This window comes from Myotis brandtii, unplaced genomic scaffold (assembly GCF_000412655.1).
Source record: "Myotis brandtii unplaced genomic scaffold, ASM41265v1 scaffold6, whole genome shotgun sequence".
Taxonomy (NCBI): domain Eukaryota; kingdom Metazoa; phylum Chordata; class Mammalia; order Chiroptera; family Vespertilionidae; genus Myotis; species Myotis brandtii.
In genome coordinates, this window is record NW_005370271.1 from 290,991 (window position 1) to 305,030 (window position 14,040).

Here is a 14,040-nt window from a genome sequence, read left to right on the forward strand (position 1 = left end):
GTTTCCTCCTCTGCCTCCTGGGTGGTCGCTCCAGGAAGCTTCTAGCTAGCTCCTCAAGGACAGAGGTTCTTTCCTCCCCTAGGTGTCTTGCAGACTTTGAATTCAAGAGGACGGATGAGGATGTACATGTAGGAGTGAAGTGTGTGAGTGAATGAATTCGTGAATGAAGAGCAAGTGGGGCCCTGGCCAGTGTGGCTCATGGGTTGGGTGTCCCATGCACTGAAAGTTTGCTGGTTCGATTCCTGTTCGGGCACATGCCTGTGTTGTGGGCTCAGTCCCCAGTAGGGGCTGCGCAGGAGGCAGCCAATCGATGTTTCCCTCTCACATCAGTGTTTCTCTCTTGCTCTCCCTCTTCCTTCCTCTCTTTCTAAAAAGTCAATAAAAGTGTTTTTTACAAAAGAACAAGTGGAAGCCTTTAGTAGCCCAAGCCAGCAGGAAACGGGCTGCTCCAAGGTTACGTGGAGGGTGTCTCATCCCTCCCTCTCTCTGCGGTGTTTCCCTCCATCACTTGACCTCTTGGGTGAAACGAGAGACAGAAAGGGAGGTGCGCTGGGCTTTCTCCTGGAGGCCTGGCATCAAGGGAAAGCACATCAGGGTTGAGAGGCAGGAACAATCCATGAGAGACCTGGGGTTGGAGGGCCTCTGGGCCGAGGCACCAGTGTCTTCATGTGCCTCTGTCTTCCAGATGATGTCTGTCCTCATGAACACCATTGTCTTTGAAGACTGCCGGAACCAGTGGTCAGTCTCCAGGCCTCTCCTGGGACTCATCCTGCTCCATGAGAAGGTGAGTGTGTTGCAGGGAGGCCGTCGGAGCAGGCGGTCACTGGGCGGGGAGGAGCTGCTCACCAAGCCAGGCAGTGACAATGAAGGACAGGGAGCCACTGAGCCAGAGCAGGAGCCTGGAGTGCCCAGGGGCAAAGCCATGTTCCCCCAGAAGGCCTTCCCCAACAGCCTCAGGTCTTTAGAGAGGCAGGGGCCTCAAGACTAGCTCTTCTGGACCCTGCGCTCCCACGCACTGGGCGCTGGTTTGCTCAGCAGCGCTTCAAGCTCACCTCATCTTCTCCCCCTGTTCCAAGCGAATTCTGAGAAATAACACTTTTTGCTCCTTCCTTGGCCTCCTTTTAAATCTGGGATCCCTACTGCCCCAGGTGGTAGCAGCAGCCCCTCAGCACCAAGCAGGGCCAGCCCCCTCCACCCGGAGCAGGCGCCTCCCGTCCTGGGTGTCCCCGCCGCTCTGGCTGCCTCTCCAGCTCTGAGCTGCCTCCTGAAGCCACGGCTCCCAGCAGTCAGTGGGAACAGTGCGTTACTGCCGGGAGAATGAATTGTCTATACAATAAGATAGTACCGGGGAAAAGACCGTGAGGTTAGAGGCAGCCGCACACATTAAAATTCAAACTGAAATCCCGGCCTTGGAAGGAAACTAATAGAAGAAGAAAATATATCAAAAAGAGAAGAGCTGTCTCATCACTCACCTGTGCTGAAGTATCCAATTTTCGCCACATTCAGTCGCTCTGCCATTCATCTTCCCGCGGTGTTACTGTGATTTAAATCCGAGCTCTATAAAGGAGAGCAGTTCTTTTAAAATGATTGAGAGGGAATGAGGGCAAATTCAGTGTTTAGAAAACGCTTATGACATCACAATATTATACTTTCCTGATGGAGGCAATATTTCATGGTTTGGGATGAAAAACTAATAATTTTCTATTTGGTGTGAGTCGCTGCATCATTATAAAAGGGAAGAATAAGTAGTTTTGTGCATTCCCAATCTTGTTCAGGAAGACAGTGCGCTTTAAGTCTAATGCCTCTGATATATGGTATTTAAGTATTAGTCTGACTCCATATTAATTATGTGTGTTTTTGATGTGAGCTGTTTTAATGTATGATGGAAATTAAATATCATGCTGTTTGGGCCGGGAAGCAGAAACACACGACTGTCAAAGCGTTGCCTTTGTGCTGAAATTAGGCTGTTGCAGTGATTAGGAGCTGGGTTCGGCACGGGCGGGCGCCGGTGTGTGCAAAGCCCCAGAGCCCGCCGAGGGGAAGGGCTCTGTGCTGCTTTGTGAGCGGGTATGGCAGAGCTTCCTCGTGCCAGAAAGTTCTCCAGGAGCTAGGCAAGCGTCTCTGGCGCCACCCACAGAGCAGGCCCATCCTAACCCAGAGGGCCGGGATCGGCTCGAGGCCTGGAGTTGTGTGAGGAGCGATTCACTAAAGCAGGAGGTTTGGGAGCTGGGCCTTGCCTCCAGTGGCCCTTCTAGTCCAGCGCTCCCCTCCCTGTCAGTCTTGCTGCGGTCAGTGGAGAGCAGCGTCAGGGAGACCTCCGTGCGCTCGGCCCCCGAGGAAGCCAGGACTCCATCAGCCTAGATTGCTCGGTGGCAGTGGAACAGTTACAGTGAGAGGTTTTTATGAGGAAGGAGAGGCCGTTTGTCCCTAGGACTGCCTCTGCTGCTCTAGTTCCCTCTAAAGGCTCCAAGTTCTGCGTGGGCCTGGACCACCGCTCCTCTGAGTTAGGACCCGAGCAGATGGAGCCAGCCAGCCGTCTCCGGGGCTCGCCCAGGCCCAGGTCCGGAGTCAGGGCCCTGACGCCTGTCTGTCTCCGGCAGCATTTCAGTGAGCTGAGGGCGGGCCTGATCAGCAGCCAGCCTCTCCCCAAGCAGGAGGCCCTGGCCCAGTGCTTCCAGAGCCTCATGGAAGGGGTGGAGCAGAACCTGTCCGTCAAGAACAGAGACAGGTAAGTGGCCAGGGAGATCTAAATACGAGGAATCCGCTGTGCCTGGATTCGTCCATCCATTCCTTCATTCGGTGCACACACTTTTATTGAGAAGCTGCTATGTGCCAGGCACTGGGGTACCAGTGGTAAACCAATTGAGCTTCTCGTGGAGAAGATAGACAATGAGGAGTGATGGAGGAAGAAAATGTTTTCAGGAAAACAACTGCCTGTGGCATCCTGTTGTTAAAGTGGGATCTTTCAAAGGCTTCCCCATTTGAAATGCAAGTCAGCCATCCCAGTAGCCACAGTATGTCCGGGAGCCACCAGCCTGGGCACTGCTCTGAGGTCAGGCCGACTCCAACTTCCACGTTCCCCCAACCTCTGTGGGCTGCATGGCAGTGAGAAAGGCCAGTTCAAGGCCAATGGATGGGCTCTGTGGGCACCTTTGTTCCAGGCCAAGATGCCCTGTCAGGAAGAAAGGGCCACCTGCAAAGCCAGCACAAGGGTGGGGGGGGGGGCCTGCTTCCCCTGGGGTTGGGGAATTTGAGCGCCACCTCATGAGCACATGTGAGATGGTGTCAGACCTCTCTCCTCACTTCCGCTTCCGGTGCAGTAGCCAGCAGGACTGGCTGTTTCCCACGCCAGGCACTCTGCTGAGCTCGCTCAGGCATTGTCTCCGTGGGCTCAATAAATTCTCACTTCCACATTCCCGTGGGGTAGCTACTCATATTGGCCACCATGTAGTCATCTGAGGTCACCCAGCTAAGAAGTGGTAGAGCCACGATTTGAACACAGCAACCCAGTGACCCCTTTTTTTTAATCTTTTGTGTGTGTGTGTGTGTGTGTGTGTGTGCGCGCGTGGCCCCTTTTTTGAAGCACTAAGTTCCGTTTTCTCATCTGTAAAATGAGGATACTAATACCTGCCTTTGGGAAGACTTGTGATGATTAAATGAATTTATATATAAACTCAACCCAGTGCTTGGCACAACAGCTTCAGCATTTTCTTTATATGCTTTATAACATTGATGTGTAATTCAACTTTTTTAAAAACAATTTTTAAATAGTATAGCCACGAAATTCCCCCCTCAGAGTGGTCAGTGTTTGGGTGTAACCCTTGCTTTCTGGGAGGGAAAGGTGTGGTGGTGAGAGTGGGAGGAAGGCTGGACCTCGGGCCCTCTCCAGGGTCCTGACTCCACCGAGGCGTCATCACCCGAGGTTCTGCAGCCCAGCCCTGCCGCCGCGGGGCCTGTCTCCTCTTCCCACAGGTTCACCCAGAACCTGTCCGTGTTCAGAAGAGACGTGGCAGAGGCGCTGCGCAGCGACGGCAGCGCCGACCCGTGCAGTCTGGACATGATGAGCTGACACGTGCCGAGAGCCTGCACCAAGAGACTGTGGTCTGGGCCCCGACAGCGATGCTGGCTAGCCCAGGGAAATCTATTTTTCAAAGCAAGCAACAACAAAAGCCCTACCTTTTTATAAGTCTGGCCTGATTATAAGAATTTATATAGTGCACAATGTAAATTCATTCTTTGCTCTGAAAAAGCAAAAGTGTTTCCGTCTTTCTATAAAAGATTGTTATCTTTGTTCTTATAATGCTCTGAAAGGGTGTAGAAACGATATTTAACCAAAGAACATAATAAACCAGGTTTGCGCCTCAGTGTGTACTAGTTAATGGTTCTGCAATCAAGGCAGAGGATTTGTTGGAGATGCAGCCTTCACCATGGATCCCACTTGAGACAAATCCCACCCGATCCTGTGACGTTAGCCGTTTGTTATGGGTCTGGAAGCAGCAGCAGTGGGAGCTCTCCGAGGCAGCCCCGGCACTGCACAGCCTCTCCGCCTCAGCAGCATCTGATAAAGTTGAGAGACAGTAACACAATTAAATGACTTACAAACAACGTTTGCTTTTCACTGGCATAAATCTGAAGTGGTTCAGTCTAGAAGAATTAAGCTGTGCAATTACTGCCTGCAGAGATATTTCTGCAGGAGGAGCCGGGCCGCCCCAGCCGGAACTCCCGGGTGGTGCCAGCGCCCGGCCTCCGCCTCCGTTTAATCTTTAAGAAGCTGGGGGTGTCTAATTAAAATGCATATTCGAAGCAGCGCTGCCTTCTTGGGCATTGGTTCTAGGTACCAGAGTTCAGATTTCCAGGCGATGAGGAATAGTTGGCTTCCATCCCTCCACAGAAACGCATGACCATGGGGATCACAACCGGCCCACTCCCGGGACAGGAGGAGCCTTTGCGGTTTACGAGGGAGGTAGCTCGGCTGTTAATGTGGGGTGCCGCTGTCGGATGGTTTTCGGGTCTCACTGCTCTGTCCTCGGGCCCAGGCTCGTCATAAATATTGTGCCCTTTGCTTCTGATGAGACGTGAAAGGTTGGCTTCCCGTGAAGAACATCCACAGGCTCCTGTTATAATCTCGTTTCTCAGACCAGTGTTTCTGGAAACCGTTCTCGATAGGAATTTTCTAACAGGCTTGTCACATAAAAGCAAAGTCACCCCAGTTTAGCTCTAAATGTCTGTCTTCCATGTGTGAACCCAGAAATCGGGAAAAGTATGTTATAGACAGGGCCCCTTCGCCTATTCAGTGGTGTCAGCCTTACACTGTATTTTATTAGTGAGAAATGCAGTTTTCCTGGAGGAGGCAAATGCTGAACTTTATAAAACATCCGCTGTTTGCAGAAGGGTGACTCGAGAAGTTCTGTTTCTCAGGGGTTATCATCTCACACCCACCCCACAGAAATGCGTCGCAGAAGGCCTGTCCCAGTCCGGCACTGGTTTCTTTACAAAAGTCGTGTCGAAAAGCACAGTATCCTTTGCAGGTAAATTCTCACAAGAAAATAGCAAAGTGCCCTTGCTTTTCTCTGCTGCACCAAAGGTCACCTGTGGTTTCACACCAGCCAGGGAAGGCTCCGCCCTGGCCTTGGGGAGCTGCTCTCGGGGACCGTCAGGCCTGGCCACTGGAGCCCAGTGCAGGCAGCAGGCACAGGCTCAGCACGGACTCCGCAAACGTGTACTGAGCATCGAAGGCCGTGACCTGCCTTATCTCCCTTAGTCCTCACAGCAGCCCGGGAGGAGGGCAGCAACGTTCCCACTTCTGGGAGGAGGAAACTGGGACTCAGAGGTGGTATATGGCTGACACAGGCAGGATTCCAGCCCGGTCGTAGCGCCCGGTCGTAGCTGGTCCACCACTCCAGGGTCTGACTCACAGGTGCACGCATGGTTGGTGGCCCGGGCTGCCGTCACCCCGAGGCTCGAGGGGAAGGGTCTGCTCCTGTGCTCATCGGTGGATCAGCAGGAGTCAGTTCCTCGTGGGTTGGGGGATTGAGAGCCTCAGCGCCTTGCCAAATGGACCTCCTCAGGGGCCGCTCACAGAGGCAGCTCCAGCAGAGCAGGCAAGAGGAGCCAGAGAGCGCACCCTGGAAGTCACCCCTCGTCACCAGTCTCGGGCGCCTGTCGCCTTTGCTGTGTCTACTCACTGAAGTCCTAGATCAGCTCACCCCCACGCGTGGGGCAGCACGGGGTGGGCATGGAGCCCTTCTACGCTTCCTGCCACCACTCTTCTCTGGCCGGAGCTGCACGTTTCTCCCTTGAAACCTGTTGGAGTCCTGGTTTCCCTTGGGGAGATCAGTTCCGTCTGCACCCTTCCTAAGGGGAGAAAGGGGAGTGGGGAAGCTGGGACATCCCAGGAACCCACGCTGTGCACTCATCCCCCACCAGTGGGAACCAGATGGGGAACTGGGCCCCGCCCCCCGGCCTGCCAGGGTCTGCCTGGGCGAGAGCAGTGGGCTCCTGGGGGAACCTGGAGCCCGTGTGGGAGTTCTCTGTGGGACACCGTGTCCCACGGGTAAAGCCAGAACTCAGGGGCGCGCCCGAACGTGTGCAGCCTCCTCCCCAAAAGAGCGCTGGGTGGATCTATTACAGCTCTAATCCAATCAGAGGCGCAGCTAGCAGCTAACATGCTCAGATTCAACAACAGGAAGAAATAAACAGGGCGGGCATTTCCTGGGGGAGGGGAGCGGGGCGGGGGAGGGCAGGTAACAAGCAGATGGCCCCAAGTGAGGTGCAGGCCTCTGCGGGTCACTTCATCCTTCTGATGTTCTGATGCGCAAGCGTGTGTCGTGTCGTTCCTGTATCCTGGGGCCCTAGGCCAAGCCAACTGCTTCAGCTGATGCTCAAGCAAGAAACAGTTTGAAGGTGTTCTGACTTCGCTCATTTTTTCCTTCTACACTAACTTCAGAACCTAACCCTCCAGAAAGCTGTATTCTGGATGTTTCCATTCTGTTCTTTCTAATCAGGCTTCTCTAGGATTGGGGAGGGGGGAGCACAAGGCCCCCCCGCACTGCGTGATGGCCTGGGCAGCCCAGAAAGCCGAGCTCCCCCCACTCTCCGAGTGCACCTCCCACCTCAGAGTGCCTTTGCGCTGTGGTACTGGAGTCCCTTTCTGGGCAAAACTGGCTGGCATGGGCCATCAGCTGAGGTCAGTGAGGGGTGAACTACCAGGAGAGCTGAGCATGAGATGAAGAACAGGATCGGTTTGGTGAGAGAAACTGGGGAAACCTTATGTACGTGGGGCCAGCCCAGCAGTTTGGGGGAGGTGGAGGCAGCATTTGAGAGAACTCAGCTCCTCTGGGGAGGAGGGGAAAGGGAGAAAGTGGAAGTTTCAAGTCAAACATTAAATCATTAGAACCACAATCATTTAGTGTGCACACCTCCCTAGCTTTGCAAATTGCTGTATCATTTAAATTTAACTAGAGGCCCAGCGCATGAAATCGTGCGTGGGTAGGGTACCTAGGCCTAGCCTGCGATCAGGGCCATCTTCTGCCCATTCACCAGTCCCCAGTCCCGCCCCGCTGCATGGCCTACACCCACCCTGGTTTCCCGTGGTTCCCCATTGGTCATCCAGTGATCAGAGCCTGCGGGATGGGGGGAGGGACCCAGAGATGGTCAATGCACCTCATAGTGACTGGTTGATCGGTTGTTCTGGTCATTACGCTGTTATGGTCGCTGGCCTTTTATTATATAGGATGCTTCCCAATAAGAAGGTCAAGTAAATATCCCCATTTTAGAGATCAGAAAACTGAGTCTGAAAATTTGACCTGAGGCCACATAGCTAAAAAGTGGACAAGCCAGGATTCAAAGGTCAGCCTGACTCCAAAATTCCTTTCTTTTCCACCTTAATCCCTTAAACTAGGTCCTCACAGTCAGGCTTTGGGGACAGTTGGGCAGGGGGGGATGCATTTGGAACCCTTTGGGACCCGAAAATGTGGCTCCCCCCCCACAAGTAAGGCCAGTCCAATACCCAGGCCCCTAGTGTGTTGCGTCTGTGGATTCTGCCACCTACTCCTCCTCCTCCGTGAACTTTATAAAATCATTCTTGAGACTTTTTAATGTTTTATTGAGGTGCAAGTTTACGATGACAGCAAACCTTTCAAACTACAGCAAGAGTAACCTGCCTCCTTGGCATATTAAAAAATAATGTTAGTGTCGATTTTTACGTCCCATAGTTTGGATTGCTGATACGAGCGCTTCCCTGACAGGATTCTTTCTGAGGTTTACAGAAAGCGTAATAAAATATGTAAGTTACATTTCCACAAACAAAAGCTATAACATAAGTTATTTATAAGCGTGAGATACAAACAGTATCACGATAAATAAACCATAAAGGGTACCTGCAACATCCATCTTAATGTAATTTGCCCAACGAAAGTGTTGAAACGAAGTCAAATTTAGTAGAGAAATCTGTCAGGAAGAGAGGAAAGTTGTAGAACACAAAGCGGAAAAAATGGCTGCTGGGTGGGGGAAGCAAACAACGGGGCAGGAGATGGGCTTGGAGGCCCATGGCATGGGCCTGCTCATGCTCCAGCCAATCCCTGCCACCTGCACACGCCGCTTCCTGCCTGGGGTCCCTGCTCACACGCCCTCTGCATCTCCCACCAGCCAGGCCCACAGGGAAAGGGATCTCCTCCCTCCCCCTTCTCTGCTTACACCCTCTCGCAGCCCCCAGCCCATGGCCAGCTCCCCTGGCGGCTGCCCGCCTCCCTGCCAGGCTGCACCCGCAAGGCCAGGCTGGGTCTGACTCAGCACCAGGATCCTGGAAAGCATTCGTTCACTCATTCACCTGTCACTGAGAAAGCGTGAATGAGACAAAGGCTCTGCCCTCGGAAAGCGGTGAGCAGGATAAATAAGATCTAGGTCCCAAAGGCCACAAGAGCAAGGACAAAAACCAACAGGGGTGGGGGAGGGCCCCCCCCCCCCCCCCCCCCCCCCCCCCCCGCTGTGGAGGCTGGACAGAGGCCATGGCTGACCTGGGTCTTCATGGAGCTGGGGGAGTGAGTGCTGGGCTGAGTACAGGTGAATTCCCGGACACACGTGGGACCCTTTCCTCATCCCCTTTATCCCCTCGGCTGACCTGCTGTGTGTTCTGGTTTAATACCATGGACCCTCAGTGACCCTCCGGTGGGCCAGACCCCCCCGCTGTGGAGGCTGGACAGAGGCCATGGCTGACCTGGGTCTTCATGGAGCTGGGGGAGTGAGTGCTGGGCTGAGTACAGGTGAATTCCCGGACACACGTGGGACCCTTTCCTCATCCCCTTTATCCCCTCGGCTGACCTGCTGTGTGTTCTGGTTTAATACCATGGACCCTCAGTGACCCTCCGGTGGGCCAGACCCCGGGCCCAGCCCAGGACATGGAATCAAATGCCGCCAACACTGTCCCACTGTGAAGTGGGGGGACAAGTGAGCCCCACCATGGCCAGCCTCACCCCACTCCTGGGCTCCTTCACCCAGACCCTCCACGGATTTCCTTCCCGACTGGGTCTTGCTCCCAGAGGCGAAATGGGGATAAGACATAAAGTGAAAAACATGGGCTTTGCAGACATGACAGTCCTGAGTTCAGGTCCCAGCTCCAGCCTTCCCACTGCGTGGCCCTGGCAAGGGACTCACTCCCCTAGACCCGTGGTCGGCAAACTGCGACTCGAGAGCCACATGTGGCTCTTCGGCCCCTTGAGTGTGGCTCTTCCTAAGCCTTAGGAGTACCCTAATTAAGTTAATAACAATGTACCTACCTATATAGTTTAAGTTTAAAAAATTGGGCTCTCAAAAGAAATTTCAATCGTTGTACTGCTGATATTTGGCTCTGTTGGCTAATGAGTTTGCCGACCACTGCCCTAGACCACTGTCCTTGAAGTCTCATGAATTGTGTTGGGGGGGCGGGCGGTGGGCGCTGGGAAGCACACAGCACCAGGTGGCCTTTGCCGTCCTCTGACCTCCTCTGGAAGGTTCTTCCCCCAGCCCACCCATTGGTGACCTCACACTCATTACTCCACTATCAGATGGGGAAACCGAGGCCCAACGTTCGGGTGTGGTTCAGAAAATTTGAATAGGTGCTCAGTGATGAATATTTGTTGACTAAATGAGTGAGTCAGAGATAAATTTCAGCAGGTGTCTAGAGCCTTCCATCGTGCGAACTGCAAGGGCCCCTGAGGCTCCTAACCAGGGCGTGTGAGTAAAGAGCGGAAGGTGGGCAGGTGAGCGACCTGTGGCAGGGCCTGTGTTTGTGTCTTTGTCTCTGGAGGTTGTCCATAACATTGTCATCAATCTTTCAAATGGGGTTGCAGATCCAAATACGTTTAAGAGCCCTGATTCAACCTCTACCCCATTTTACAGGCAGGGAAATTGAGTTCAAGTCACACCGGCTGTCAGTGGCAGCGAGCCTCCTGCACATGCCATGGGCATAGCTGGAAATGCCAGCATCTGCCTTTCACCCCTACCTCCTTCTTCCCCTCCCGTCTGACTCCCAGCGAGGCCTCCACCAACTCTATCCTTCCTCCAGCTTCTCCTTGGGAAGCGCAGAGAATGCACTGCATCCCGGAAGTCCTTCTGGAGTCAGGAGACCTGGTCCCAGTTCTTAGAACTTAATTTTTCAGGTGTGTGTGTGACTGTTCAGTTGATAGCAGGTAAGCAGGGACAGCAAAATTACAATCTCAGGAACACCTAGTACGCATCAAAGAATATTTGGCCAAAAACTGCTTAGAGGTAAATTTATGACCTTAAATATGTTTATTTTAAAAAAAAAACATAAGAAAGACTTTTTAAATAAACTAAATTTTCACTTCAACAGAGAAGAAATTAATTTTTTAAAAATCAAAACACTCCTGAAACATTAAAAAGAAAATAATGAAATAAATGTCTTTTAAGACAGACCTATGGCAAATAAGATCAAAAGGCCCAACTGAGTGACACTGAGACAGAACTGCAGACGATATGAACTCAGATCACGTGAGAGTTTCAAACGACGAGAGAATATTCCACGGCGTTCTAGCCATGAATTTGAAAACTGGGATGGGACGGACATATTCTGGCACTGGCTTCCAATTTGAATGAGCACCCGAATCACCTGGAGGGCTTGTTAAGCTCAGATTGCTGAGCTCGACCCCCCGTTTCTCATTCAGTGGGTCTGGGCGGGGGTCCAAGAATGTGCCTGTCTAACAAACTCCCAGGTGAGGCTGCCACTGGCCTGGGAACACACTTTGAGAACCACTGTCCCAGGGATTGTGGCTGCCCGTTTACTCCCCTCCTGACTGCTCTGCTCTGTCTGGGTCAGGAAGGAGAGGGTTTGTGACCATTGGCCCCACGTGCCTACTGCCGCCTGACGGACATCCCGGCCTCAGACAGCCACCCCGGGCCTCAGACAGCCACCCTGGGCCTCAGACAGCCACCCTTTCCTGCCAGGCACTGTGTCGAATGCTTTCACCGGAAGAGCTCATGTAATCCCATGACGTGAGTCCTGTTGCTTTACCCGACGGGGAAACGGAGGCACAAGGAGGATGATAATTCCTTGAACCCACAGCTGGTAAACAGGTGGGAATCCAATTCTGAGCACTGGGCTACTCTCCATGCCCTGGGAGCGTTGTCATCCACCCCACCCACAGCGTCTCCCTAGTTCTGTGCCCACATACTCGTGGGGCGGGCCTCCTTGTCCCAATTGAACAGACCGGGAAGTGGCAAGGACAGGCCTGGACCCAGGGCTCTGGAAGCCAGGAGGGCGGGGGAACTGGTGAGGCCCCTGAGTGGGGCCTGGGAGTCCCGTGAGCTCCCTGACCCTCAGTTCCCTCGTCAGGTAAAAAGCGGGATCAGTAATGGTCCTTTCCTCACAGGGTTCTTGTGAGGAGCAAGCCAGTGCCCCTTCCTGCCTGGCACACACCACGCTCTCCACCTCCGGCAGCTGGGCTGCTGGCATTGAAGTTACTGTTATCGAACCGCCCGCTTCTCACGGGCGGGCGCTTCATCTCATTTACTTCTCACAGCCACCCTGGGGGTAGCGTACCCTTTCCGTGCCACAAATAAGGAAAACGAGGCTCCAGGAGGGGCAATGAGGGGCCCAACAGCCCCCCCACTCCCACCAGAGGCAGAGCCGGAATTAGAAGCGGAGGCCGGGCCTTCTACTCCATCTGCAGGTGCCTGTCCCTGGAGGGAGTGGCGGAGGCCCCGCCCCAGGCTGCCAGCGCCTCCTTCTCCCCACCCAATACTGAGGCTCCAGGAGAGGTAAAGACTTGCCCAAGGCCGCTCAGCCAGCGGGGCCCTGCCGCAGGGACCCAGGCCTGGAGATCCCGAATTCTGAGGCCTCCCCTTTGTCCAGGCGGATGATTAGGAAGAATCCCCCACAGGCGGCCTCCTGCCCTTCCTGACCCTCTGAGACTGACCCCACGGGAGACAAAACCATCCTTCTCCCCAAGATGCAGAGTTTCCGCAAATAAAATCAAACTGCAAACAAATAAACAAGAATAATAAGAATCATCCATCAACCATCACGTTGGGGGGGGAGGGGTCGGGCACAGCTGCTGGCTGGGTGCCTACTGTGTGCCAGGCCCAGCCCTGCGCCCTCAACGCCTCACTCCCGGCTCAGACAATCCCGCAATGCACGCGCTGCTCTTTTTACAAATGAGCAAACCAAAGCCGAAAGGCATGGAGTCACTTGCTCAAGGTCACTCAGCTAGGAAGTGACCGGCCGGATTTAAACTCATCCCTGGCCAACCGCACATCCTACCTCTCCCCAAGTCCGCCAGGCGGGAGCGCGAGGGAGAGGCCTGGCCGGGGGTGTAGCAGTGAGTTTGCACCCAGCCGTTTAAGAACTAGCGGGTGGAGAACGATTCTGCAGGTCTCCCCCAGGGGAGACAGCTGAGGCTGGCGTGGGGGTGACCGCCAGGCCGTCCATCGTGCCCCTCGGCCTGCCCCTCAGCCCCCGAGGGCTCGAGCAAAGCAGGGAGTGGTTCCAGCGCCCGGGCTGCACTGGAGCGGGAGGAGTTCACCGCTCTCCTTACCCCAAGAAATCCCGCTATTTGCCCTAAATATTCGCAACCCCCGCCCTGGCCCCTTGGGAACCCTAGGTCCCCACACCTGCTGCGCCACGGGCGGGTCCCCATGCGCGACTAACAGTCCCGACCATCTTGCAACGAATTTCGAGGGGCCGGATCCCCGCTCCCCACCGGGCCACCCCGGGTCCCTAGCCCAGCCGGGCCAGGCACGCGTGGGCACCTGTGAGTCACTCCTCGGTCCGCCTGGCGGGAGCCAGGGAGTGTCTCCAAAGTGGTCGCGATGCCGCGGCCGAAGCCCAGGCGGGGGCGAATTCTGCCCACGCGGGTCGGTGTCCTTGGAAGCGAGGAGCACGCTGTGGTGCTCGCGTCACCCCGCGCGCAAGGAGCGCGCAGCTGGCACCCCGGGGCGCGCCCCTTTCGTTGCTCCCGCGGCGCTGGAGTGTCCAAGATGCGTCCACGGATCTGCAGGGTCGTCCCGGGGTTGCAACTCCATTGTGATGGAAAGGATTCATAGGGTTTGGTTTTTGCTCAGATGAAAAAATTGGGAAGAAAACGAAAACCCCTTCAGCAAAGGAGAATTTCACCAGGAGAGCGAGCGCCCAGACCGGCCCCGAGCTGCGGCGGGGAAGCGGCCCGGCCGGGAGGAGCGGGGAGCGTCTGCTAATTGCAGCTTCGTTAGATTTCGGGCTTGGGAGGCTGCGGTTCGGGCGCTAATATCCGCCGCCCATTATCCCGGCTAATAAATTTGACCTATTGTTCGTTTGTTAAAATGATGTCACCTTGGAACAGTCCCTAAGCTCCTATTTCCATGAATTAGGCCTTTATTGAAAGCCGAGAGCCAATGGGAGGAGAGAGGCTTGTTGATCGCAGCCAATGGCTGCGGCGGGAGAGGAATTAGCAGCGGAAACTCCAGGTTCGGTTCAAGAAAGATGACACAGAGCCTGTCGGGCCCGCGCACTCTTGGCAAAGTTTCAGTGCGACGAGAGGCGCCGGGCGCTCCATGGCCGCGCCGTGCCTG

The 14,040-nt window shown here is 54.6% G+C and overlaps 1 protein-coding gene across 1 annotated transcript in view; it reads left to right on the forward strand.

Moving 5' to 3' along the window:
- Positions 1-4,364, forward strand: part of RANBP17 (RAN binding protein 17) — a 220,837-nt gene extending 216,473 nt beyond the window's left edge. Inside the window, exons 27-29 of the mRNA XM_014550316.1 lie at positions 686-784; positions 2,601-2,728; positions 3,973-4,364. Coding sequence (XP_014405802.1) covers positions 686-784; positions 2,601-2,728; positions 3,973-4,069 — 324 coding nt within the window. The 3' untranslated portion in view covers positions 4,070-4,364. The remainder of the gene's footprint in view (positions 1-685; positions 785-2,600; positions 2,729-3,972) is intronic.
- Positions 4,365-14,040: the final 9,676 nt, after the last annotated feature.